The sequence below is a fragment of the Callithrix jacchus genome, chromosome 5 (assembly GCF_049354715.1).
Source record: "Callithrix jacchus isolate 240 chromosome 5, calJac240_pri, whole genome shotgun sequence".
In the NCBI taxonomy this organism is placed as follows: domain Eukaryota; kingdom Metazoa; phylum Chordata; class Mammalia; order Primates; family Cebidae; genus Callithrix; species Callithrix jacchus.
Window position 1 is genome coordinate 80,756,397 of NC_133506.1, and position 26,153 is coordinate 80,782,549.

Consider the following 26,153-nt stretch of genomic DNA (forward strand, 5'->3'; position numbering starts at 1 on the left):
TCTGCCTAGACATCAAGGCAGAGGCTCCCAAAGCCCAGCTCTTGTCTTCTATGCACCTGCAGGCCCAATACCATGTGGAAGCCACCAGGGCTTGGGGCTTGCACCTTCTTATGCCATGGCTTGAGCTGTACCTTGGCTCTTCTTAGCCACAGCTGGAGCTGGAACAGCTGGGACACAGGGTGCCCACCATGTCCCGAGTCTGTACAGAGAAGCAGGGCTCTGGGCTTAGCCCAGCAAGCCATTTTTCACTCCTATGCCTCTGGGCCTGTGATGGGAGAGGCTGCAGCAAAGATCTCTGGAATGCTCTGGAAACATTTTTCCCATTCTTTTGGCAGTTAACATTCAGCTCTTTGTTACTTATGCAAATTTCTGCAGGCAGCTTGAATTTCTCCCCAGAAAATGGGTTTTTTCTACCGCATGGTCAGGCTGTAAATTTTCCAAACTTTTACATTCTGCCTCCCTTTTAAACATAAGTTCCAACCTCAGACCATCTTTTTGTGAATGTATATGACTGTATACCTTCAGAAAAAACCAGGTCACCTCTTGAATGCTTTGCTGCTTAGAAATTTCTTCTGCTAGATGCCCTAAATCATCTCTCTCAAGTTCAAAGTTCCACAGATCTCTAGGGCAGGGCATAATGTCTCTTTGCTAAAGCATAGCAAGAATGACCTTTACTCCAGCTCCCAATAAGTTCCTCATCTCCATCTGAGACCACCGTAGCCTGGACTTCTTTGTCCATATCACTATCAGAATTTTGGTTAAAACCATTCAACAAGTCTCTAGGAAGTTTCAAACATTCCCACATCTTCCTGTCTTTTTCTGACCCCTTCAAACTTTTCCAGCCTCTGTCCATTACCCAGTTCTAAAGTCACTTCCACATTTTCAGTTATCTTTATAACGGTACCCCACTCCTGGTACCAATTTTCTTTATTAGTCCATTTTCATACTGCTATAAAGAACTACCTGAGACTGGGTCAGAAAAGAGTATTAATTGACTCAGTTCCACATGGTTGGGGAGGCCATGTGGGCAAACAAACTGACTTATTTGAACATTTCTGGCAAATTGTCCTGGCTATAATGATTGTTGTAATGAGAGAGTTAGGCTTTGAGCCTCCTTTTATATCTGGCAAAGAATATACCTTAGAGTTCATATGTCACATATTAGGGTCTCAAATGGAAGGCTGAATCCTTTGTTTTGGACGTGCTTTGATGTCCTCACCAAAACTTGTGTTAAAAGTTGATCCCTAATGTTTGGTGTTGGGGGTAGAGCCTAGTAGGAGGTGTTTGGGTTATGGGATCAGATTCTTCATGAATGGCTTGATGTTGTGTCATGAACTGTTTCTCTCAGCAGACTATAGTAGTTCTCATGGAAGTGGGTTAATCTCTGAGAGAGTGCATTGTCATAAAGCAGGACGCCCTCAGCTTTTTCCATTTGTACATGTCTGCTTCCCCATACTATTTTTCATAGAGGCTATACTAATTTACATGCCCATCAATGGTGTGTAAGAGTTCCCTTTTCTCTGCCTCCTCATCAACATCTTCATTTTTTGTCTTTTTATGATAACATTAGCCATTTTGACTGGGGTAAGATGATATCTCATTGTGGTCTTAATTTGCATTTCTCTGATGATTAGTGATGTTGAGCATTTTTTCATATATCTTTTGGCTATTTGTATGTCATTTTTTTTTATATTTTTTTTTGAGATAGGTCTTGTTCTGTTACCCCGGCTGGAGTAGTGCAGTGGCAGGACTACTACCCACTATATCCTCAATCTCCTGAACTCATGATCCTCCCACTTCAGCCTCCCAAGTAGCTGGAATTACAGGTGCCAGTCACTGTGCCTAGGTAACTTCTTTTTACTTTTTGTGGCTCATCTTGAACTCCTGGGCTCAAGTGATTCTCCTGCTTCAGCCTCTAAAGTGCTGGGATTACAGGTGCAAGCCAATGCACCCAGCTAATTTTTTAAAAAATTTTTGGTAGACACAGGGTCTCACTATGTTGCCCAGGCTGGTCTCAAACTCCTGGCCTCAAGTGATCCTTCCGTCTTGACCTAAGATTACAGACATGTGTCACCATGCCTGGCCTGTATGTTTTCTTTCAAAAATGTCATGTCATTTGCCCACATTTCAGTGGCATTATTTGGTTTTTTGTTTGTTTTTACTGTTGCATTGTTTGAATTCCTTGTACATTCTGGGTATTACTGCCCTGCCACATGAACAGTTTTAGGCACCATTTTCAATACTATATTAAAGAGGTGAAAAAACAGACAAAAAATTCTTGCTGTTGTGGAGCTTGCATGCTAGCCATTATATCTGGCAGGTACCTAATGCTTAATAATGGATGGATGGACAGATGAATGAATGATAGAAAAAGGTGGGAGAAATACAGAAGTAAAGATGTCAAGGGAGGAATACATGGCATCTGCTGTCAAGGCGATGAGAAGGCTCTTCAGACAGGAGTGGAGAATGAGTGAAGAGACAAAATGAGCATTAAGATAGAGAGACAGGCTATAGAGCATGACAGACAGATAGACTTTGGATAGATAGAGAATGAAGCAAAGACCATGTCAGGCAAGATGAACATGGTGAGCAAAGGTGCAAAGATAGGAGTGCAAAGTGTATGTTTAAGGATAAAAACAGACAACCCAGCCAGCTGTAGAGTGAAGGATTTGTACAGAAGAATTGTGACAAAGTAAAACTGGGAAGAGGTTAATTAAGGAAAATGTGCAGACCAGACTACACTGTGAGGGCTACTCTGTAGGAATTGGACCGTGGTCCCGGTGGTTCTGGACTCCTAACTGGTATATAGTAAGGCAAGAGAGAAATAAAAGGCACATATATTGGAAAGAAAGAAATGAAATTCTGTTCACAATGTAATTGTTTACATGGAAAATCCAAAGGAATCTACAGAAAAGCTACTAGCAGTAATAAGTAAATTTAGCAAGGGTATAGAATACAAGGTCAGTATACCAAAATCAGCTGTGGAATTCCACTTCCAGCATGGCAACATGAGCTGCTCCCCAGTGATATTGGGCTAGGCAGAGGATTCTTTGATAAAACATAAAAACCACAAACCATGAAAGAAAAGTAGATAAACTACTTCATCAAAACTAAAAACTTCTGCTTTTCAGAAGACACTTAAAATGAAAAGATAAGCCACAGAGTAGGAGATAACATTTGTAAGATATAGATATGATAAAGAACTCATGTACAGAATATAGAAAGAATCCTGAAACTCATTAAGGAAACATCTTGAAAAGTGGGCACAAGGGGCCGGGCACAGTGGCTCACGCCTGTATCCTAGCCCTTTAGGAGACCGAAGCAGGAGGATTGCTTGAGGCCAGGAGTTTGAGCAGCCTGGGCAATATAGTGAGACCTCATTTCTACAAAACTTTTTTAAAAAATTAAACAGGTGTGGTGGCATGTGCCTGTAATCCCAGCTACTTGGGAGACTGAGATGGGAGGATCACTTGAGCCTGGGAAGCAGACGTTGCAGTCGGCTAAGATCATGCCACTGCAGTCTACTATGGGTGACAGAGCAAGACCCTGTCTCAAAAAAAAAGTGCATAAAAGATTTAAAGAGGCACGACTCCAAAAAAAGAAATACAGATATTAAATAAACAAAAGATTTTCATTATTAGTAATCATTAAGGGAAATACAAATTAAAAACACATTATTCTAATAATAATTTAGATAATAATAAATAATGAAAATTATTAGAATAATGAAAATTTATTGAAAACAACAATACTAAGTGCTGACAAAGGTGTGGAATAACTGGAACTCTCATATATTGCTAGTGTGAATGCAGAATGGTACAATCACTTCAGAGAACAGTTTGTCAGATTTGAATAAATTTAAACGAAATTTATCATATAATCCCACTCCTGTGTATGTATGGACAAACACATGTCCACACAAAGATCTGTATATGAATATTAGCTTAAATATCACTAAAGATAGCCTAAATGTCCCTCACCTGGTGAATGAATAAACAAATTATGGCTGAAATACTACTCAGAAATAAAAAGGAGCAAACCACTGATACATGCAGTGACATGGGTGTGTTTCAAAAGCACTATGTTAAGTGAACGAAGACAGAGACAAAAGACAACGTGCTGTATGATTCCATTTATATGACATTTTGGAAAACCACAACTAGGCACAGAAGTCAGATCAGTGTTACCAGGAACTGCGGGGGTGACAGGAGGGAATCGGCTACAGAGGAGCATGAGAAATTTTTTGAAAAGAAATTTATATGTTCTATATCTTGATTGTGGTGTTAGTGGTTACACTATATCTACCTTTTTTATTTTAACTCAGAACTAACTACAACTGAAATGGGTAAATTTGTGTATTAAAAATTAGGGTCTAGTTTAGACTAGCTTTTGAGAGCATTTGGTTTTTCCTTGGGGAATGGAATGGTATAGGTTGTGGAACATAAGATTTTGGGGTCTGACTGGCTGAACTCAAAGCCCAGCTCCTCTGCCTGCTTCACCATGCAACCCCGAGCAGATTACTAATCTTCTGTGAGGCATCTATAAAATGAGGATCGTGCCTTCCACCTCATAGAGTTATGTGAGAAAATGACTGTTCTTGTAAAGCTGTCAGTAAATGAGACTGCTGTCATCATTGTTACTACTTTTTTTCAGAATTGTGCCCTGAGCATCTCTGGATGTTATGCTCTGTGCTAAATGCTGGAATACAACCAGCGTGACCTAATCCCTGCCTTAATTACAGTCTGGTGGGAAAGGTAGAACCTTAGCCAGTGAACACATGAGCTCTAAAAGTCATTCTAGGCAGGCATCAGTGGTACCAAGGAAAGAGATGGAACGATAATCTAGAACAATTGCAAGAGAACACTCCAGAGCGGGAAGGTGCTGGGAGGGAGAGGATTGGAGTTGAGACCTGAGGATGGGGATGCAGAGATCTAGGGGAATGCATAGTGGGCTTGTAACTGACAATGAACTAGGGGCAGGGTGGCATGAGATGAAGTCAGAAGGGCTTGAACTCTGCATGCAGTGGGAGAAGCCAGAAATGAGTTGTACAAAAGGGGTTGGTGTGATCAGATTTAGGTTAAAAGAATCGCTCAGCTGCCTGGGTAAAATAGACCATAGAATCCCAGGAAAGAGACTTAGGACAGCTCCCTCCATGGCTTTATGAGAGCTTGGACCAAGGTGGTCACAGCAAAGGTGAAGTTCTGCTGTTACTCAACTCAAAATTCAGGCTGGCTACCATTGCCTACTCCTCTGTAAAATGTTCCTGTCTCTATTGCCTATGTGTATCTTCACCTTTGTTACAGTTCTATTGTTCTGTCTACCTGTAATTCATTATAAGGGAGAGGAGCAAAGGAGACATTAGAACATATTCCCAGAGAAGGTGCAGCTTCCCTGTTTGGTCAACCACCAAACAGTTATTTCTCACAGCCACCACCAACAGAAATACATTTCTATTTAGCCAGGCTACTGATGCTTGTAGCATGAAGACAGAATAGAGTGAACCCCGCAGGGAAACAGAACCCCATAGAATTCTCCACCTCTCCTTTACTGAGAGTCTCCTTTAAGGCAGAATGGTTTGAATATCCAGCCATCTAAATATAGGCTTTTCTTTCGTTCCCTCTTTTAGTTCAACTGAGTGGTTCTCAAACTCTAATGAGCACAGTCATTATTTTCCAGAATTGTACATACATAACCTGTGACTTTATGGATGAGTTCAGGGGATTTTAAAGGATAATTTTGAGTATAATATAGTTTCACCTTAGGGCTGACCTAAATAAACTGAATAAACTGCAGCTCCACTGTTGGAAGAAAATGAAAATGCATCCAGTTCTGTTACAGCTTTGAGTGCCAGTCTTGGTGCTGCTTTTTTTTAACCAAGCTCCCTTTCGTCTATGTTGTTTCAGATGATGGAGAAAGTGACCTTGAATATGTTTAATAAACAAGTAAGATAATTGACTATTTTTGAAATACTTACAGTAAAATCCCTTTACATTTTAAGCAACATAGAAATTTTCTATGAGTTTTTTTAAATCAAAGGGGAAAACATTTATAGCTAAAATACCATTTAATGAGAATAAAATCAATGCAATTACATTATCAATTTGTTTCATTTTCCCAAGGAGAATACAGAGGACAGTACTTAAGTTTTAGTTATGTTGATTTCTGGTGTAAAATGCTGATTCCTCCCAGCAGTCATCAGGTGTCTCTCACATTGCTTGGAGAGGAATGTCTTGTCTTCTTCATCTGGTTGCCTCCGTCACTGTTCTGGGGGCTTCTAACACTGGTGCAAGGTAAAGCTGCGCTTCCTTGAGAGTGTGCCAGGCATTTACTTTGGTTGCTTATTTCTAGTCTGGGAACAGACACAAAGGAAAAAAAGAAAATACCAATTCCATATGTCTAAGGTATCACTTATAGTTTAAAAAAATGATTAGCTGGGTGCAGTGGCTCATGCCTGTAATCCCAGCACTTTGGAAGGCCAAGGCGGGTGGATCCCAAGGTCAAGAGATCGAGACCATCCTGGTCAACATGGTGAAACCCCATCTCTACTAAAAATACAAAAAAATTAGCTTGGCATGGTGGCACGCGCCTGTAATCCCAGCTACTCAGGAGGCTGAGGCAGGAGAATTGCCTGAACCCAGGAGGCAGAGGTTGCAGTGAGCCGATATCGCGCCATTGCACTCCAGCCTGGGTAACAAGAGCGAAACTCCATCTCAAAAAAAAAAAAAAGAAAGTGATTGTCTTATGTTTGGGAAAATACTGCTCTTCCTGTTTTCCTCCTATTTAAATTCATTCTAAAACTTCCAGGGACACAAGAAATTATTAGCTCTTTTGACCCTCCATTCCAGAAAAGACTGTGGCCTTACAATAATTGCATGTGTTTAATAAAAACAGCGTTTTGCAGCTTCTGTTTACTACATCCAGTTTCTGTGGAAACACTTGACCCCGTGGCATTCTGCTTTTTACTTCAGCTCTGGGGCCTTTAGGATAGAATTATTTATCAGAGTCTTGAATGGCTTGGGGCCACTTGATGAATTTGAATACACTTGATGAATCTTGAGTACATCACATCACTTAGGAAGCTTCCCAGATGCTCATGGATAAATCTAGAGTCATGGTGCATTTGGCTAAAGAGCTCCTGCCTCAGAGGAAGTCTGGAGAGAAGTGCTCCAGAGGGGTCATAATGGAGCTGTCTTACCCTTTGCTGTCAGCTTCTCACCATGGAGTTTATCCCTATTAACTGAGAGCCAAACTACTGGGAGCCAAACCCTTTAGGCTGTGTCAGTGCAGCCATCTCACAGCCTCGGGAACCCATGGCTTCCATTCTGGATATTCATACTGGTAAATGGGACTTGGCAGAAGCAAAACCAAGTAGTTTGTTTCTGACACTGCTGAACCCATTTCTTTGCCAGTTTTATATCATCGCTAGTTACATATAACACGGGCAGCCAGTGTCCTTGAACACCTTCCACTTAACAAAGCTCCATATCTGCTTGCAATAGTGGTCCTAATTGGACAAATGGATTTAGTAGTTTTAGGGTGGTCAAGAGGAGGGGACAGTGGAAGAGATGAGTGGTTAAAAGTTATGTTTTCAAGATTTCTTCCAAAATATACCTCAGTTCTTCTTAGGAGGATAAAACCAAGTGTTTTGCCCCAGCAGATTCTAGCTGCCAGAGTTTAACACATATTTTGGAATGTTTCAGGAGTCCTTGGGACCCCTTTTCTACCTTATAGTCTTCTGTGCTGTAAGACCTGGAGACCAGCTGGCCTGAATGCAAGTTGTGGGGCCTGAGCCCTCTCCCAGTACCTCTGCCCGTTCTGCTGCCTCATTGGTTCTTTCTCTTCTGACTTCATATTTGACAGGTTGTCCTTCTGTCTTAGACAAAAATCTATTAAATTCACTGCTCCATCCAGTTACTCTTCTATTTCTCCTCTTAGTAGCCAGACTTACTCACCACTTCACTAGTTGCAGTTCAGCTTCCAGCCTCACTATTCATCTCTGCTTTTCTATGTACTTTCCTTTTTTTTTGAGATGGAGTCTCATTCTGTTGGCAGGCTGGAGTGCAGTGGTGCAATCTTGGCTCATTGCAATCTCTGCCTTCTGGGTTCAAGCAATTCTACTGCCTCAGCCTCCTGAGTAGCTGGGACCACAGGTGCATGCCACCCCACCCAGCTAATTTTTGTATTTTTAGTAGAGACAGGGTTTCACCATGTTGGCCAGGATAGTCTCAATCTCTTGACCTTGTGATCTGCCCGCCTCAGCCTCACAAAGTGCTGGGATTACAGGCATGAGCCACTGCACCCAGCTTTTCTCTGTACTTTGACTGCATTTTTCTCTCTGCATGTGGGCCCTTCCAATCACTCTTCACTTAAATGGACTCATACCAAAGTGGCAACTTCAGCCTTAGCCCCCAGGCCCTCCAGCTGAGTTCCCTGTCCCAATTCCAAATCTTTATGAGAGAAAATTTGATTGTTCTATCATGGGCCTGATAGTTCATCCCTGGTCCATTTTCTTGGGGCAGAGGGAAGGGTTGTGAGGACAATTAAGCGTTAGGGATGGGAATGGGAGGGCAAAAGTACCTAAGGCAAAGGGAAGGATCCAGGGCAGCTTCCACAGGACTTTATAGGGCACTTGGTCAGATGTATATCTCAAGCTATGATTCTGCTCTGTAACTTTCTAGCCATAATCCACCTCCCCAACTTACAACACACACATTATGTCACATTCTTTCTATGTGTTCTGATTAAAGCCGAAGAGATTCTTAACATTTACCAAGTCTTATATTTTGCTTCAGAGGTGTGTTTCCTAGTTCTGTTAAAATTTGAGTTTCTGTTCGTGTTAGCCTTGTTTTCAGAGAAGACAGAGATATAGACACCTTTAATCTGCCATCTTTTATCAAACTTGAGGTCCTTCCGACTTACATTTTTCAGGTATCTTAGGCATTTTTATTTTAGTGATATCCTTTTTGCTGGTCTACCCTAATTTAATCTTTCTTAAGACTGTCAGGGCCTACTGTTACTTTTAAATATTTTAGAATCAAATAATTCTTTTCTTCAATTCATCAAAAATGTATTGATCACCTGTAATGTACGAGCACTGTCAGTTTTGTTTTTATAATGCTCAAAGCTGTATAATCTTGTGAAAACGCTAGCCACATGCATAAAATGCTTAACAGACAGCATAAGGCAGCTCATAAATACGCGTTGAATGAAATGAATAGATTGGTACAAACAGGAAGTTCTCCAGAAAGTCAGACAAAGAAAAAGGACAGAGTGGACAGTGAAAGCTTCCTGAAGGCGAGGCCTGGACTGGACCTTTCTTGTTATTTTCAAAGACATCTGTATTTTGATTATGTCTCTTGAATTATCTATTTTCCAGCTTGGTGACACTGACAGGGAAATAATACATGTCAGCATTAGTTTTTCCAACTTAATGGATCAGATGAGAGTGATCCATAACATGTAAGCTTTAGGTGTGGGCTGTAAGCAGGAGAGATTGCACACTAAGAGCAGAGCCAAAGGTTATTCAGAGAGGATAAATTAAAACACTTGGAATCGGGGTCAGTCAATACCTGGTTTTGAAATGAATGATGAAGATGGAGTTTTAGAAATGAAATGAATGGATTGTTTAGTTGGCATTATTAACTTAAAGAACAGGGTTTAGCTTAAGTATTATAGGGATTTACAGGAGACATTTTTCAAATTTACTGAGGGTTTTACCAGTGAGCACTTAAGCAAATGTAAACATTTTGTGGGCTGCAGGGGAGCTGTGAATATTATTCATCATCCAGGCACACTAGTCTAGTAGACGGGTATCCAGCCAGGCTAAAGCTCTGCAGAGTTTCTAAGGATTGTTATGATTAGTCTCTTGGTGTGTATATATTGCTAATGTAATAAGAACATAAACATTTTATAAGTATAGAAATTTCTTTTTTTAGCGTTAACCAGTGATTTGAAGTGGCAGGAACAACAAATTTGGCCTCAACCTAATAATAATAGTGTTAATATAGAGAATTTGATTCTTAAAAAACACCTCTCTATTATGGACCATGGTATGAAGAGTTCACAAAAACTTTTTGTACATATTGTCATGCTTAGTCGTTACAGTGGTTTGGAACGCTACTGGGATTTTCTGAAAGTTATACTCCTTTCTCTCATCATGAGAAAAAAGGAAGCATCTATGACTATTTTGAAGCATTGTGAGCTATGACAGTAGTCCTAGGAATGAAGGATTCTCCTCATCTCCCTTTGTAAAACCGGAAAATACCCAGATATTCTAGTAAACATGAATATGAAGAGTCAACTGTCATAGTAACTTAGTCCATCACTTGTAGCCAATTAAAACATGTTTTAGGAGCAAATATCTTTTACTAATAATCTAGGGTCATTTTGCCTAATGTCCCTTCACTTTGATTCTTCTCTTTTCACATAAGATGATGTGAGAAGATGGGACCCAATCAAATGCTGTTTTCATTGGTTGGTGTTACATGAGCGGAAGTTTTAGGATAGTGTTCTCTCTTTTGCATGGTTTGTAAAGGTTCGTTTGTGCATCATTCTTAAGTACAGAGAATATAAAGATGAATAGTACAGAGTCACTGCACTAAAAAAATACAGCCTGATGGGATGGGCAGGCATGGCCGCAGCTCATGCTAGCATAAGACTTAACAAGTGCTGTGAGAGCCTGAGGGCAGATATGGAGATCAGCCATGGGGAGAGACTCAGGAAGGCGAGAAGGGAGAGAGAAAATGTTCTTGGAGGAGTTTTTTGATGTCTCAGCTGAGTCTTACAGGATGCGTAAGAGCTGGCCATACAAAAGATGGAGAGAAGTATTTCAGGGGACAAAGAGGTCGATTCTAGGGCAGAGGGGCTAGATTCACAGTTAATTAGACATCTTCACAGAACAGATCAGAGATGGCAAAATAATGGCCAACAGACCAAATCCTGAAGAGGCATTTTTTGTTTGGCCTGCTGTGCCAGCCTGGTCCCTGCAGATGTCTGTGTTTCTAAACACAGTCCCTGGCCAAAGGTCCTGGTCCCGAGGGGCAGGTAAGGAGATGGAGTCAGAGTTCAGCAACTATATCTCTGGGTAGCTGCACGTGCATGCAGTACCCAGTCTCCAAAGCAGCAGCGATGGATAGCTTTATTTCCCAGATTCATTCTTTATAAGTTGTGTTTTTTAAAGATTTTCAAAGACTCTTTAAAATTCATTGACCCTATTTTGTGTAGGTGAACAAAGCCTTTTATTTTTTTAATAGAGTCCTATAAATTAAAAGTAAAGGGGCAGATCAGAGAATTCAACTATCTGGCTCAATCAGGAGAAAGGAAAAGTATGTGTCTGTCATGTGGCAGGCATTGGGTATTACAGGATCCAGGAGTAATGGAGGGATTCAGTAGGTGGTCTCTGCCCTCAAGGAATTGGAAAACCAGACTAAGAGATTGGACTACTATGCTGGAAACTCCATGGCTTGGGACAGTAGGAATCACTTCTTGAAAATTCCAGAGTCTTTGTACAAATTACCTTTAATTGAGGCAGAGGTAGCAGTGAACCGATCTTGCCATTACACTACAGCCTGGACAACAAGAGCAAAACCCTGTCTCAGGAAAAAAAAAAAAAATTCTGACTCTATCACTTAAAGGAAGCCGGGTGCGGTGGCTCACACCTGTAATCCCAGTGCTTTGGGAGGCTGAGGCGGATGGATCACCTGAGGCCAGGAGTTCGAGACCAGCCTGGCCAACATGGTGAAACCCCATCTCTACTAAAAATACAAAAATTAGCTGGATATGGTGGCACACACCTGTAATCCCAGCTACTCTGGAGGCAGAGGCAGGAGAATTGTTTGAACCCGGGAGGCAGAGGTTGCAGTGAGCCAAGATCGTGCCATTGCACTCCAGCCTGGGGGATAAGAGTGAGACTTTGTCTCAAAAAAAAAAAGAAAAAAAGGAAAAATTACCCTTAATTTAAGCTGAATTGGTGTAGCATAATTCAGGGTTCACCATGTGCTCCCCTCTGAATTAGAAGGCTGAATCTCAGTGATCAAAAAAGGGAAGATTCATTTTGGTATTTTTTTTTTACAGGCAATCTTTCTTCTCTTCCTTCTAGATGAATAAGATTCTTTCAGTCAGTTTTCAGAACTCATTCAGCTTCGATCTGGTTTGTTTTCTTTCTTGAAAAAAATGTATTAATATATACCACAGTCTCTGAGCCAGACATCATGTTGCATGCCTATAGTCGCAGCTACTCAGGAGCTGAGGTGGGAGAACCACTTGACGCCAAGAGTTTGAGCAGTTTTTAGAGATGGGACCCCATTTATTAAAAAAAATAATAAGGAAAAAAAGGTATCTGTGTGTGTGAAACCAATCTGCATGTTCTGAATGTAATTATGCCAAATATATTTTCTTCTTCTGTTCCTCATGTTTCTTTTAAACATGTTTAAAACTTAATTTTCTTTCAAAATAGGTTTTGTTTTTGCATTTTCTTCACAATTTCCTTAAGTTCTGAATTTACATCAGTCGTCTGCCACTCTACAGTATCTATAACTTGAGACATGTTCAGAAATAGAAAAATCCTAAATAAGATTCTGGGGAGACATTTTCAAAACAGTTTTCTGTAGAGACTTTCTCTAAAAACTCATTTCCAAGCTCCAATATGGGATATATCCAGGAAATTAAAGTTAAATGGTCTTGGTTTGATTAAGGTTTTCCATTTTCTTTTGTTTTTGAAGAAAGGATATTTTATTTTGTAATTTCAGAGTCATTTATTCTGGAAGAATGACCAAGAAGTATGAAATTAATTTTTGTCTAAACTAATTACCTGCAGAGCTGCTCAAAATGTAAACTTTCTTGACTTAACATTTCATAATGTTAAGCCATAATGTTAAGGCTTCTCTGAGACATTACTTAACAGAAAGGCCACATTTTTCCAGGAAGTTATTTAAAAGTCAGGTAATTTAAATTACATTTATTAAGTGCAATAAATAGGCACCAAATTAAAGCTGTATCTCTCTTATTTGTTCTTAATTTCTGTGGAAAATTATACTTTCATAGAGCTATGTAAGGACTGATGTTTAGTAAACAAAACAATGTTATATTTAAAAGGAGAAAAAACGGTGGCTCACCCCTGTAATCCCAGCACTTTGGGAGGCCGAGGCGGGTGGATCACGAGGTCAAGAGATCGAGACCATCCTGGTCAACATGGTGAAACCCCGTCTCTACTAAAAATACAAAAAATTAGCTGGCGTGGTGGCGCGTGCCTGTAATCCCGGCTACTCAGGAGGCTGAGGCAGGAGAATTGCCTGAACCCAGGAGGCGGGGGTTGCAGTGAGCCGAGATCGCGCCATTGCACTCCAGCCTGGGTAACAAGAGCGAAACTCCGTCTCAAAAAAATAAATAAATAAATAAAAAATAAAAGGAGAAAAAAATAATTCATAGAAATGTGTGGACCAATTTTTTCCCCTCTCTCGGTCTATCAGTTTCTTTTCTACAGTAGCCTTGGGCAGGAAAGGCAGAGGTAGAAAAATCCCAAGGAGTGATGCTCAGTAGGAAGACATCATAATTTAAAATGTAATTCAGTTTTGTATATGAGTTTTGAAATAAATCATCATTCAACCCTCAGCATGAACCATCAACCTATTTGCATGCATGAGTGAATGAATATAAAAGAATTTTTTTGTTCAAGAAAATTACTGTCTCTTTCTGCCCCACCCCCTATCAAATAATGCTGTTTTTCTTATTCATACATTTATTCTGTGTTGTTGAAAATTAGAACTTTTTTGCAATATTATCACACCCTGTTCCACTCTATTTCGGATTGTTCCTATATAAATTCGATCCAGCAAGAATCACTCACAGAGATGTTAATTCCTGTGTTCTTAGTAAAAGTCCATTACAGCTACTATTGCAGATGCAAGAGCACAACATTTTTAAAAAATGTTTTGTATGTAATCAATCTAGTTTTTTCCAGTGCTAGTTTACTTTTTGTAATTTGGTATAATAAAATTAAATTCTAAGTAAAATTAAAATTGAAAATAAAAATAGTGGTATATTTATAAGTCTTTATTGAAAAAATAAATCGGGAAATAATTTATGGCAAGTTTATCGGCCCCTCCCTTCAGCTCCATTTAAATGGATTTTTCCTATTTAAATTATTCTGTCTTATTTCATCTGTTCTTTCTTGTAGCTGATTTTGCAGTTGGAAAGTTCATAGTACTTGTGTGTATTTGTTTAAGGTCTGTCTTCCTTTCTAGACTAAAATCTCCTGTTTTGTTCACTGTTGTACAGCCACACTTAGCACAGTGGCTGTCTAGGCAATGTGAAATTTTAATGAATGGATGACTGAATGAAAGAACAAATCAACACTATGCAGTCATTTTGCAAGCACTTATTAAGTGCTCTATTTACATCATTGTATTTAATTCTTAAAAGACAACTCTGTAAAGTATCTCCCATCTGACAGATGAAGAATCTAAGGCCAACAGATTAAATAATTTCCTCAAGATCATACAGCTAAGCAGGTCAAAACTCTGCTTTCCCTATTGTCTTTTTTTATTGAGCCTTTTTACCTAAGCAAGTTTGGCTTGAGTTTCAGTCTTGCCACTGAAAGAGCCCTAATACACCCTTTCAGTTGAGAAAATCAAGGACCAGAGAGGTTAAATAAGTTGCCCACTTTTAAATAACTAGTTAACATCAGGATCAGAACTAGAATGCAGACCACCTGATCCTACTCAGCATGCTTAGTTATGCTACCATCAGGAAACCAGAATATAGCACTAATAATAGAGAGTATTAACATATTTTAAAAACATATTTCTTATGAAAATATCCCAACAGAGGGAATAGTAGAGAGAGTACGGTGGACCCTCAACATACTCATGGTCTCGAATCAACAATTTTCAAGATTTCTGCAACACTTGCTTCATCTTGCCCTTTAAGTACTTTTAATGATCAAAACACCTGTAGCTGTATGATTAAATTAAAACAAAGCAGATAGTGCAGGCAGGTCAGAAGTCTAAGGATATAGCCAAAGTTCCTCTGCTAATTGATAACAGAGCTAGTTCACAGCCCTCAGTTCTTCTGCTAGAACATGTCAAGAGGCATATAATGAAAGACAACTGAAAGTAGGTGACCTATCCAGTCCAGCCACAGTCAGCACTGGAGTTGAGCGGCTTATGTTGTATCAGCATATGTATCGTGGCCAGATGCGGACCAGCATCACATTGGTATTGGTATAGTAGTTATCAAATCTCAGAGAGCCTCTAGACTACAGGGATTACTAACAAGTTCCCAGGTGACGCTGATGGTCCAGGAGCCACACTTAAAATCATTGTGAAGGATCTACCTGGAAATTCCAATGGGGTCCTCTTTCTTAAGGTAACTCATCCCAGGGAAGGCCAAGGAGACCAGTTTAGCCTTTCTCCTCCCAGATGTCAGAGTAACACTTGAACTGGAAGTAAACTGCTAAGGAATTTAAATGATAAAAAGGAGTAGTAGGACCAATTTAAAAAATTAAATGTTGAATAAATTAGGAAAAGATAAATAACTCGTGTGTATGTGTGTGTGCCTCTAGGTTTGGGATACTTTCCAAAACCTATCTAGAAATGGAAAGAGCAGATGATTTTTTTAAATCACAGGCTGAATGGTATGATTAGGAGAAAGAGTAAATAGAGTAATGACCTAAAATAGCAGGAAATCAGTCCTTGACATAATAGTGTTTGCAGTCTAAAATTTAGCTTTGACCGCATTTTATGAGAACTAAGGCAGAAAATCATAGTTTTGTTTAACTGAGATGAAACTGAACACTCTTTTGTAACCTTTTTCTATCTAAAAGATAGGTCTCTTGATTAAAACAGCTAAACTTCAAGAACTTGAATATTACCATGACACTTAAAGATTTCATGGTAAATCAAACTTAATAACCCACATATCATTTGATGTAGTCTCTCTTTATTCCAAAATGATTATTATTGCTTGTCCTCTTTCTACTTCTAGTTCCAAAAAGAGTCCTTCGCTTTTTTTTAACTGATGTCTCATTGTATACAAATATTCTAAACAAAATCCTGTAGTTACCCCTTTATTTTACTTTTTTCCTCTGCCTTATTTCAAACAAGAGTTCAAGTAACTTGTAAAGATATGTAAAATGTGACAAAATAGTCCAGAAAAAGAAGACTAAGGAGAGACAAAGTAGAGCCAGGAATAAGAGAACTCAAAGTGCCAACCATGATCACCCTCGTGTCCTTAGGCCAAAGAACCGTTCAGTGGGCGAGGAGGGCCTGATCTCTCCTGATCCGACGTGCACCACCAGTGCCTTTTAGGAAATCTGGAAGATAGATTAAAGATACAAGCTAGCTGAAGGCTGCTTCTCTCAACGAAGCATTTGATAAAAATTATGTGATGCTGTGCTGATGATTCTTCTTCCTTTAAAATGCCTAACTTGAACCTCTCTTGTGAGGTGAATTACACAGATGCTTGTCTCTCTTTTCTGACTATCACATGGCAGGCAGAGTAATCTTTCTGAAAAGCAGATCTGATCATTTTCTTCTGCTTTTTAAAAACTAGAGCACTTCATTGAGTCTGCATTTGCCTAGAGGTCTCTGTATGTGGTCTTTCTAATTTCTGTGCTCCCTGGACACCTTCCACTCTCACTCTGCACTCCAGATATGTGGAACATAAACTTGCCATTCTTCTTCCCTTTGGCCTTCTCACATGCTGTTCTCACTGCCTGCAACTCCCCTCTCCATCTTTCCCACCCATCTCTCACCCATCCATCAGGTCTCAGTTTAAACATCATTTCTTCCTAGAAACATGCCCTACCTACCACCCAGCATACACTAGGTTAGGTGCCCCTGACTGCCCTGTGTTCCCTACTGTGCCACACATGCTTGCCTTTGCCCACTGAACTAACCACCACTACAGCATCAGTGCCCCCAGGACAAGGACCGCACCTGTCTTGCTCACCATATTATATCCAGTTGTTTTGATTTCAGGGAATGCAGTATTAGGCTATTTGCATAATGGAGTAAACTGAAGGTGCTTTTAAGCCCACAGGAGGCTACACCCAGGTGATGGCATCCCAACTCAAGACTCCAGCCACTCCAGGCCCTCAGCAGACGTAGGAAAGCAGAGCTTAGCAAGTTGTATTGCACCAGTGTGCCTCACATACAGTTGGGAGACTCTGGATTAAACTGATGAGCCAAAAAGCAAGCCTGAGTATAGGTCCTGTTTCTAAGGTATTTTACTTGCTTTGAGTCTGTTTCTCATTGCTAACATGAGATAATGCTGTCTCAATAAAATTGTTTTATTTGTTAATTTTAAGGTTTTTTAAAGAAACTCAATACTGTTTTTTAATCTATCCTATTGGCACATTTTGATTTTGTTTTGCTTTGTTTTTAATGCCACACCCAGTGTTGATACAGATTCTAGAAGAAGGTGCTCTCATATACTGCTGGTGGGAGTGTAAACTGGTACAAACTCTCTGGAGTACAGCCTGGCAGCACATGACAAAATCCCTAAAACATGTGCGTATCATCTGACTGAGCAGTTTCACATCTAGGAATTTATCTTCATAATTTCTCCCAATCAGAGCTGTGAACAAAAGTCTACCCATAGATATTTATCCCAACATGCGTTCTGATTTTTTAAAATGGAAAAATACTGAATGTCTTTTAAAAAGTATATTGGTTGAATTAATTGTGGTATATCCATAGAATAAGCTACTCTATATTATAAATATTAATGATGATGATGATATAAAAAATATATTTAATAGCCTAAGGAAATTATTAAGATATGTTGAAATGAAGCAGGGAATAAAACCACAATTTAGCATATTCTCACTTTTTTTAAATAGTTACATCATTAGACAAAGGCTGGGATGATATCAACTAGTATGTGTCTCTGAATAACTCATGAGGAATTTCTTCTTTGTGATTTTTCTGAAGTTGCCAATTTTCTGAATTGGATGTGTATATTACTTTGTTACACGTGTTTTAGGAAATATGAGACATAACAGGAAAATAAATTTCACACAGTGTGCATTTGGATTACCTTTGCCCATAACACAAGAAAGCTCTGAAGTCCAGTGATTCAACACTCTCCTGCCAGAAGGGGATGGGTTCCTTCAGGTACCTGGATGTTGAGAGTGATCATGGCATCCTGGGTAAATAGCTTCATTTTTGTTTGCATGATTTGTCACCCTACCCAGTTTTCATTCATGCCCTTGTGCACATTTATTTAAACACCAAAATTGAGTCTCATGATTTTCTGTGATTTCAACAAAGGTCAGAAACTAAACCTCCACCTAAAATTGCCTATCTCAATAAATTAAATTCATATGTGCTTTTCTAAAAGGGCTTTTTATAACACTAATACCTTTGAATCCAACTGGCTTCCACAGAACTTGGAGAAGCAATGAACAACCTTCTTTTTTTTTTTAAACACAAGGGCCAATTCAGGGAAAATAAAAATGTTTATCAGCCACATTTTTCTCCCACCCAAACTAAAGCTGTTTTTTTAGAGTCTCATAGAAAAAAAAAAATCTGTTCTTATAAGCTATAAATTAGGAAGAAGAGTAACATTATAATATGTGTACTGCTTTTTAGCCATCTGAAGTTTCCTTTCTGGGTATATGGAAGATGTAACAGCACAGAGGTATCTTTGTAATCTTTCATCTGGAAAATCATATTGTGTGCCATATTGGGAAGGTAGATGGTCCCAGGACACATGATACATGAGGGAACTTCAAAAAGTTTATGGAAAAAATAGAATTGAAAGATAAAAATGTAAAACTTATTTCTCAACCTAATCTCTGTCAAGGTCAAGACGCTTTCATAAGCAATGATACCAGCAATTTAGACTATCTGTAAGGAACTGACATAGAATTTAACTATGTCACAGCCTTCTTTTTTACATCATTAACTGAAGAGAAATGGATGCCCTTTAAAGACTTAAGATTAGAAAACAAAAAGAAGTCAGAAGGAGCCAAATCAGGACTTTGAAGTGGATGCCTAATGATTTCCCATCAAAATGCTCACAAGGTTGCCTGTGTTTGATGGGAGGAATGAGCAGGAGCATTTTTGTGATGGAGAAGGAGTCTCTGGGGAAGCTTTCCCAGTCATTTTTCTGCTAAAGCTCTACTTTTTTTTTACAGACACTCTCATAATAAGTAGATGTTATTGTTCTTTAGCCCTCTGGAAAGGAATCAAGCAAAATGCCTTCAGCATCCCAAGAAACTATTGCATGAGCTTTGCTCTTCATCTGTTCACTTTTTCTTTGACTGGACCACTCCCACCCTCGGTAGCCATTGTTTTGATTGTCTGTTTTCAGGATTGTAGTGGTAAAGCCCTGTTTCACCTCCTGCTACATATTCATTTTCCTCTTCCTTTTGGAAGAAATGCTTCAGGATCTTGATCCCATTTGTTTAAAATTTCCATTGAAAGCCCTGCTCTTGTCTGTAGCCGATCTGGGTGCAACGGTTTTGGCACTCACTGAGTGGAATGCTAGCTCAACTGTAATTTTTCAATCAGAATTGTGAGAACTAAATCAATTGAGTTGTCTGTGGTATCGGTTTGGTTGTTGTTTCTACTGTTAACCGTTGGTCCACTTAAATTAGGGCACGAAAAAGATTGATTTTTTTCCTCACAAAGTTATGTGGATGGTCTGCAGCTGTGGACTTTAATCTTCAACATCATCTGTTCTTAAGAAAGTTAACCATTTGTAAACTGCTGATTTGGGGGAGCATTGTCCTCATAAACTTCTTGTAAAGCATCAGTGATTTCACTATTCTTCCATCCAAGCGTTAGCCTAGATGTGATATTTGTTCTTGATTCTATTTTAGCAGAATTCATGTTGTTTTGATAAGGGCTATTTTCTTACTTCTTAGTGCCTCAAACTAGATCCTGTTCAGACATGTTATAACACGTTAGTATGAGTTTATTTTGGTGCAAAAAACTTGTGAAGTCTCTGTATAGTCTTTTCACAATATGCATTTTCCATGAAATTTTGAAGCCCCCTTGTCTATCTCCACCTTAGAGAAATCTGTTGCAGCAGTTGGTGAGAGATACAGTTGAGGAACAAATAGGAAACTGAGGGATGGGAGAGATAGAGACAAGGAATGTGTGTGGTCCACTCCATCAGGATGCTTGGCTTTGAAGAGTGTCAAGGAAGCAAGACGGGTATTGCCTTGGGGGAAATACAAAGAAAGTAATTTATTTGATGCAGGAGGTTAATAGACAGTAGAGATAGAAGATAAAAGACAGATTAGGGAGGAGATTAAATAAAAACAAAAGTGGACGGTTTATCTTTAAAAGAGATGAAGATAGCCTCTGAAATGGGAGAAAGAAAGTAAATCTGAGGGCATTTGTCACTATTGTGTAAGAGGGCAGGGCATCTGTTAAGGTGTATTGGGAGCTAGAGTGAAGCTGGAGCCTTGAGAAGTCAGGATAGGAGTTAAAATTGTCACTATAAAGAATGAAAATGGAAATCAACGTGTCTAAGCACCAGCACTGTTAAGCCATCTCCTTGAAATGAGGTCAGTTAGTATGAGTGTAGGGCTTTCCCAGCAGGAGCAGAGACTAGGTTATTGAGCAGATCCAGCGTGGGAATGTTGGATGGACAAGGCAGAATGAATTATTAATGGTGCTTGAGTGAGTGTTGTGGAAGTAACTGACCACAAACTGACCACAGGGTTCAAAAGAGATGGCCCAGGAACAGGTGGGTGGAAATGCACCCTCAGGGCAGAATGTGCACTGGAAGTCTCTCATCTGTAGTTTATGGTTCTTCTGTCACAAGCACCTTGACAGCAACATATGCCTTGTATTTTCTCATTTTCCATCAAAATTCCCATTCAGTTGGGTCACTCTTTGGGCACAGTGGCTACAGGCCTGGGAGGAAAGAGTCAGTGCTGGTCCCCATAGTAGAATGGTAGGGTGGTGGCCAGAATTCTCCATCAAGTCACTTCTAGCTTTCATATTCTGTTGCCCTGACTTCACTCACCCTGACTTCATTCGGTACTGTAGTTCCAGCTGCTGGGCTCTGCCCTGGCCCCCTCCCGGCTGAATTCTAACTCGTCATAATTCTACAAGTTAGTCTTTTTCCTAGAGGGGCCGTCTCATAGACCCAAGGCTTCTCTCCTGCCATGGGAACACTGCAGCCCTGTGCATAGAAGGGTATCATCTCACATGTGTGCACGTCAGGTAAAGACTGCCTCTTTAGGGAGTTGGCTGTTTTTAAAACCAGAGCACCCTAGAAGCTGCACACTGGTGGCTCTTGCTTCCCAAAAAGCACATTGTGGAGTCTTTAATCGAGCAAGGTCACTGAACACTATACAAACATACCTTACTCAGAAGTGGAATTAATGGTTTCTGCAAGGAGAAGGCAGGCTCAAGTAATCTCCTTAGGTTTCTCAAGAAAGAATAAACAAACATGCATATAAGCAGGAACTAGTATATCCAATTTATCTAGACTCTCAAAAAGTCTTTCACCAGATTCCATACAAAGTCTACTTTTAGAATTAGGCTCTTTGGAGAAACAGGCTTGTGATAATGATTATCATTTTAGAGTTTTAGTTGATGGGCTTCATTTACATAAATAACATTGTGCGACCTCCCCTTGAAAATCCCGTGTCCATAAGTCAAGTTATGAAACTGGCACTGTACAATGGCCACCTGATGTTTGCTGTTGTTGGGAACTGGTAGCATGCTGAGCCTGTAGTTCCTTACAGACATGATAACGATTGCAGTCCGAGGCACACCATTGCTACTCATTATCATGAATTCAGTGGTGATGTTTTAATAAAGTATAAATAAGGGGGGAGAACTGCTTCCAGAATTCAGGTGCTATTTTCTGCCAAATCTCCCAATATTGTGTTTTAAATGGTTTGTTCATGACTAAATATAAAATGGAACACTATGCAGAGGAGGCATTGTCTCCATCTTCACTTCAACCCTTGGAGAAAGAGATGATCATTTCTCTTGTAGAGAGAAGTAAGTGAAACCTAGCCATCCTATAGCCAGGAAGGGACAGAACCTGTGTGAATTCAGAACACTGTAACTCTGACTCTCTTCACCACTTTACTGTGGGCTAGCAAAATGAAGAAGAGCAGCCAGAGCTCCCACAAACATATTCAAGTTTGTTTCATAGAGAGGATTCCCCATATCCAGGAAGAAGCCAGACCAGTACTGACTGCCCCTACTGGCCAGGTGGATTATTTGCAGTTTGTTAGTGCTGATTCTAGGTGGTGTGATTGAGTTAAGGTGAAGATGGTCACTCCATGTTCTCTGTTCTTTTCCAGCCCGTTGTTAGCCGTGTCTTTTGCCACTTGCTGTGCTGTTCCTGGAGTTGCCATTCTCACCTGGGGGGTGAATCCACTCACAGGAGCCCTGGGGCTCTTCAACATTTTCCTGTATACCTGCTGCTACACACCACTGAAGAGGATTAGCATTGCTAACACATGGGTCGGAGCCGTGGTTGGAGCCATCCCGCCTGTCATGGGCTGGACAGCGGCCACAGGCAGCCTCGATGCTGGTAAGTGTCCTGCGATGAGCACGTGAGCACACTCTGGTCAGGGAGGCATTTCCTCCTCGAGCTGTAGCACTTGGTCCAATTCCATTTCATCCCACACTGATTCTTTTGGCAAATGTGCTGATGTGGCAGACTAAAATTCTGTGAACACAGAGTAAAGGGAGACTGTGTCATCATCCTGGCTGGCAGGTGGACATGACATATACTTTCCCTTGTGGGGAATGCCTGGGAGAAAACAAAGGAAGCAGTGCTGCTGCCTGTGATTACAGGTAGATAAAAGAAAGTGCCTGAAGTCCCCATGAAAATCACAGACCAAGCTAGGACTAACCAATTCATGGGGCAGGGAGAAGGCATCTGGACCTGGCCTCTTTGGCTAGCTCTGGATTCTTCTAGAACTGGGTTGTGTTCCCCTCTTATGAAAGGGCTGATTATTTTCATTAGTTTCTAATTTATTTTTATATGATTTGCTTAAATTGTTCATACTGTCTACAATAAAACCATTGAAAGATTTCTACATTTCTTGGTGGTATGTCACATCTATATTTGTGGGGTGAAAATAGCTCATTTTTACCATCTGTAAGGGAAGTTTCACAGTCTAATTAGTAATTAGTGTTTTTGACCGACACTTAGGAAGGAAGTGGTGAGGTTTCCTGCAATATATGTAAGTACATATTTTTCACATGAGAGATCAAAAGGCAGTTGATCATAAACCGTTACCCTTTAAGCCACATTTCTGAAACTTTTCATAAAAGCTCTTACACTCCGATTTGGCAAGCTTACAAATGCGATTACACCTTCACCATGATTGTCTCTTAGAATGGTTTTAATATCCTGTAAAGGTCGGATTTTAATGAATCTGCAAGTATAGTATTGTAAAACTTATGTGCTTGTGTATTCTCTGATAAACCTAAAACCATTGCCTCATCCACATGGGAGGCAGTGTCAGCAAAGCGGGGGCAACCAGGGACACTGGTGGGGGAGAGCCCAACGCCACCACTTATGAGCTGCGCGTCCTTCGCAGCTGAACTCAGCCTCTTTCTGCAGCAGTCTCCTCATCTCCTGCATGAGGCTAGTAATCTCCCTTCATGGAATCATTGTGAGGATGAAATGAGTTGTTATTTGTAAAGTGCTGGACCATGGCGAGAGCTCAATTTGGGATCTGTATGCTATTGTTAATCATTCAGGAATCCTCCTTCATACAGTGGAGGGACTGGCACAGATCAGGAAGGGGAAGATTTTGTTTGGTTTGTAAACTGAGCCACACAGCCTTGTCTTCTGGCTGTTATTCTGAATACTTAGGAGCCTGCAGGTCTGGTGGGAAAGAGTTCCGGGGTCCGTTTGTGAGGTTTGCATTGGGTGAGGGAAGCGAGGGTTTAAAGCCTGGGCTTGGCATCCTTGGGCTAAATGACATCTGCATGTTCACTCTGGTTTATAGTTGACCTTTACAGGGCATACCTGCAGACCACCAACCCTCCCACACCCGCTTACGTTCCTTCTCCTTAGTTCTGCCTGGAGCTCACTTGATTTGACCCAAACCCCTTTTCCCCCTCAACCCAACTGTCCTCTTCCTTCTTATTCCCCTCAAAATCTTTATAGTGATTGTGCAGACATTTGAGGTGGAGACCATGAAAGAAAATGCAGTACTTCCTAGGCTCTGCATAGGGAGTATCCCACTTGCTCAAGGACGTAGCTCCACTTCAACACTCGGGTCCCTGTACTGAACCACCTGCCTGTCTGATGGAGACACCCTATGTCCTGGCAGGAGTGCCTGAATCCTATTTAACTTCCACAAGCCTGGCACAAAGGAACAAGACATCTCTATCTGGGATGTCCCAGACAGGGCCAGAGTCAGGGCTGAGTATTATAGCCTTAGGCACGGGTATCACAGGAGAGTTTTATGGGCAGTTCAGTCCAAATCCATGCAGAGTCCTAGGGCCTAGGTTCTTGCTGAGGGCTAGAGGCCCTTGTCATACTCCCAGGCCGTTTCCTCCTGAAGAAGTCCCAGTATATGCAGGCTGGAGTTGCCTCCCCAGAGGTTAGAGAAAAAGCTTTGCAAAAGTCCTCACTTAGGAGTGCACATTCATGCAAGAGCCGTTATTTGTTTAGGGATAGTCTGGATTTGGCTAAAGTGCTAATAGTAATATTTAAGATAAATTTTTTAATGTTGATTATAGTCTTTCTATAATACAAATTTAATTTTTTGTGTACAAACTCATTCATGATGGACAGCAAGGGGCAGCATGTTTAGGTAGCAGCATGAAAGTACATATTTGTCTTGGAAAATGAGACCCCTTGTCTACCCGAACAGAACCTGGTATAAATCAGAGCAGTCTGAAAGACATATATAACCACAAAGAGACATTCCCTTGGCAGCTTCTGAGTTTGACTTCTATTATAGTATATCCTTTTTCTTTAAATCTTAAAGATGCATTATGGGGCACATAGTACAGGCCTTCCTGTAATAGTAACAACATGACTTATTGGCCCAGCATCCTAATTTATTGCAGATCGGATCATATGCTTAAAGCCTTGCCAAGATTATGCGGAAAGAATACTACTACTTTACATAATGCTGTAAACTACTTCAAAAACGTTTCCAAACATTAATTTGATAGAACCAACTCTAGATAAGCAGCAAATACTTTACTGAATGAACAAATCCATGAATATAGGTACCTTCCATTTTAAGGGTGACAGAATCTAAGAGAATGTATTTTTTAAAAGATTTTTATTGCTGGGATTTTAGGAACTGGGTTGAATGTAGTTTTATATTGCTTAGTCATCTTGTAGAACCATACTGTCTGGTATGGTAGCCACTAGGCTTAAGTGGCTATTTAAATTTAAATTTATACTAGATAAACTTTAAAATTCAGTTATCCAGTCCCAGTAGCCATATTTCAAATGCCCAAAGCCACATGTACCTAGTAACTACCCTGTCTGTCAACAGCACAGACGTAGAATTTTTCCACTATTGCAGAATGTTAACTTAGACCGTACTGCCTCGGTGGAAAGGTGGACATCCTTATGAATCTGTATTTCATCGTCTTCACATAAATATGTACTTTAAATAATGAGACTGTACCTGTGGTCCTGGTAAAGTCTAAAACAGTGGTTTCAAACTTTAGGGCACGTGATAATCACCTGGATTGCTCGCTCACACACAGATTCCTGGGCCCTACCCCTGGAACTTATGATTCAGGGGGCTGAGATGGGGTCTGAGAATTTTTCTTTCTAACAAGTTTCTAGGTGCTGCCGATGCCTGTGGTCCAGGGACCACATTTTAAGGACCACCAATTTGCAAAGACGGAACCAGAAAGAGCTCTGGCCATTAGAATATCTTGAAAATACCTAGCGATTAGGGCATGGGCAGATGGTATTATTTGAGATGTACTAATGGTATCATTTATAGTATTCACAGAGGGGATATCTCTCATCTGGGGGTTCTTATTTGAGGGGGCATATATAGTTATAAAGAGCCCTTCTGAGAAAAATTGGCAAAAATTGTTTCCCCTCTTCTGTGGTATTGCCAAGCATGTAATCTTTGAGCCACCAAAGATGGATCACCACCTTTGTAAACTGGTCCCCATAATTGCTTTGTCATGCAAGTATCAACTGGGGACCTACTGTTTGCCAGGCATTGAGAG

General features: G+C 40.3%; 1 protein-coding gene across 1 annotated transcript in view; it reads left to right on the forward strand.

The window, feature by feature from the left end:
• COX10 (cytochrome c oxidase assembly factor heme A:farnesyltransferase COX10) overlaps positions 1–26,153 on the forward strand; it is a 129,776-nt gene that overhangs the window by 89,722 nt on the left and 13,901 nt on the right. The window contains exon 6 of the mRNA XM_002747891.6: positions 22,280–22,512. Within this exon, the coding sequence (XP_002747937.1) occupies positions 22,280–22,512 (233 nt within the window). The remainder of the gene's footprint in view (positions 1–22,279; positions 22,513–26,153) is intronic.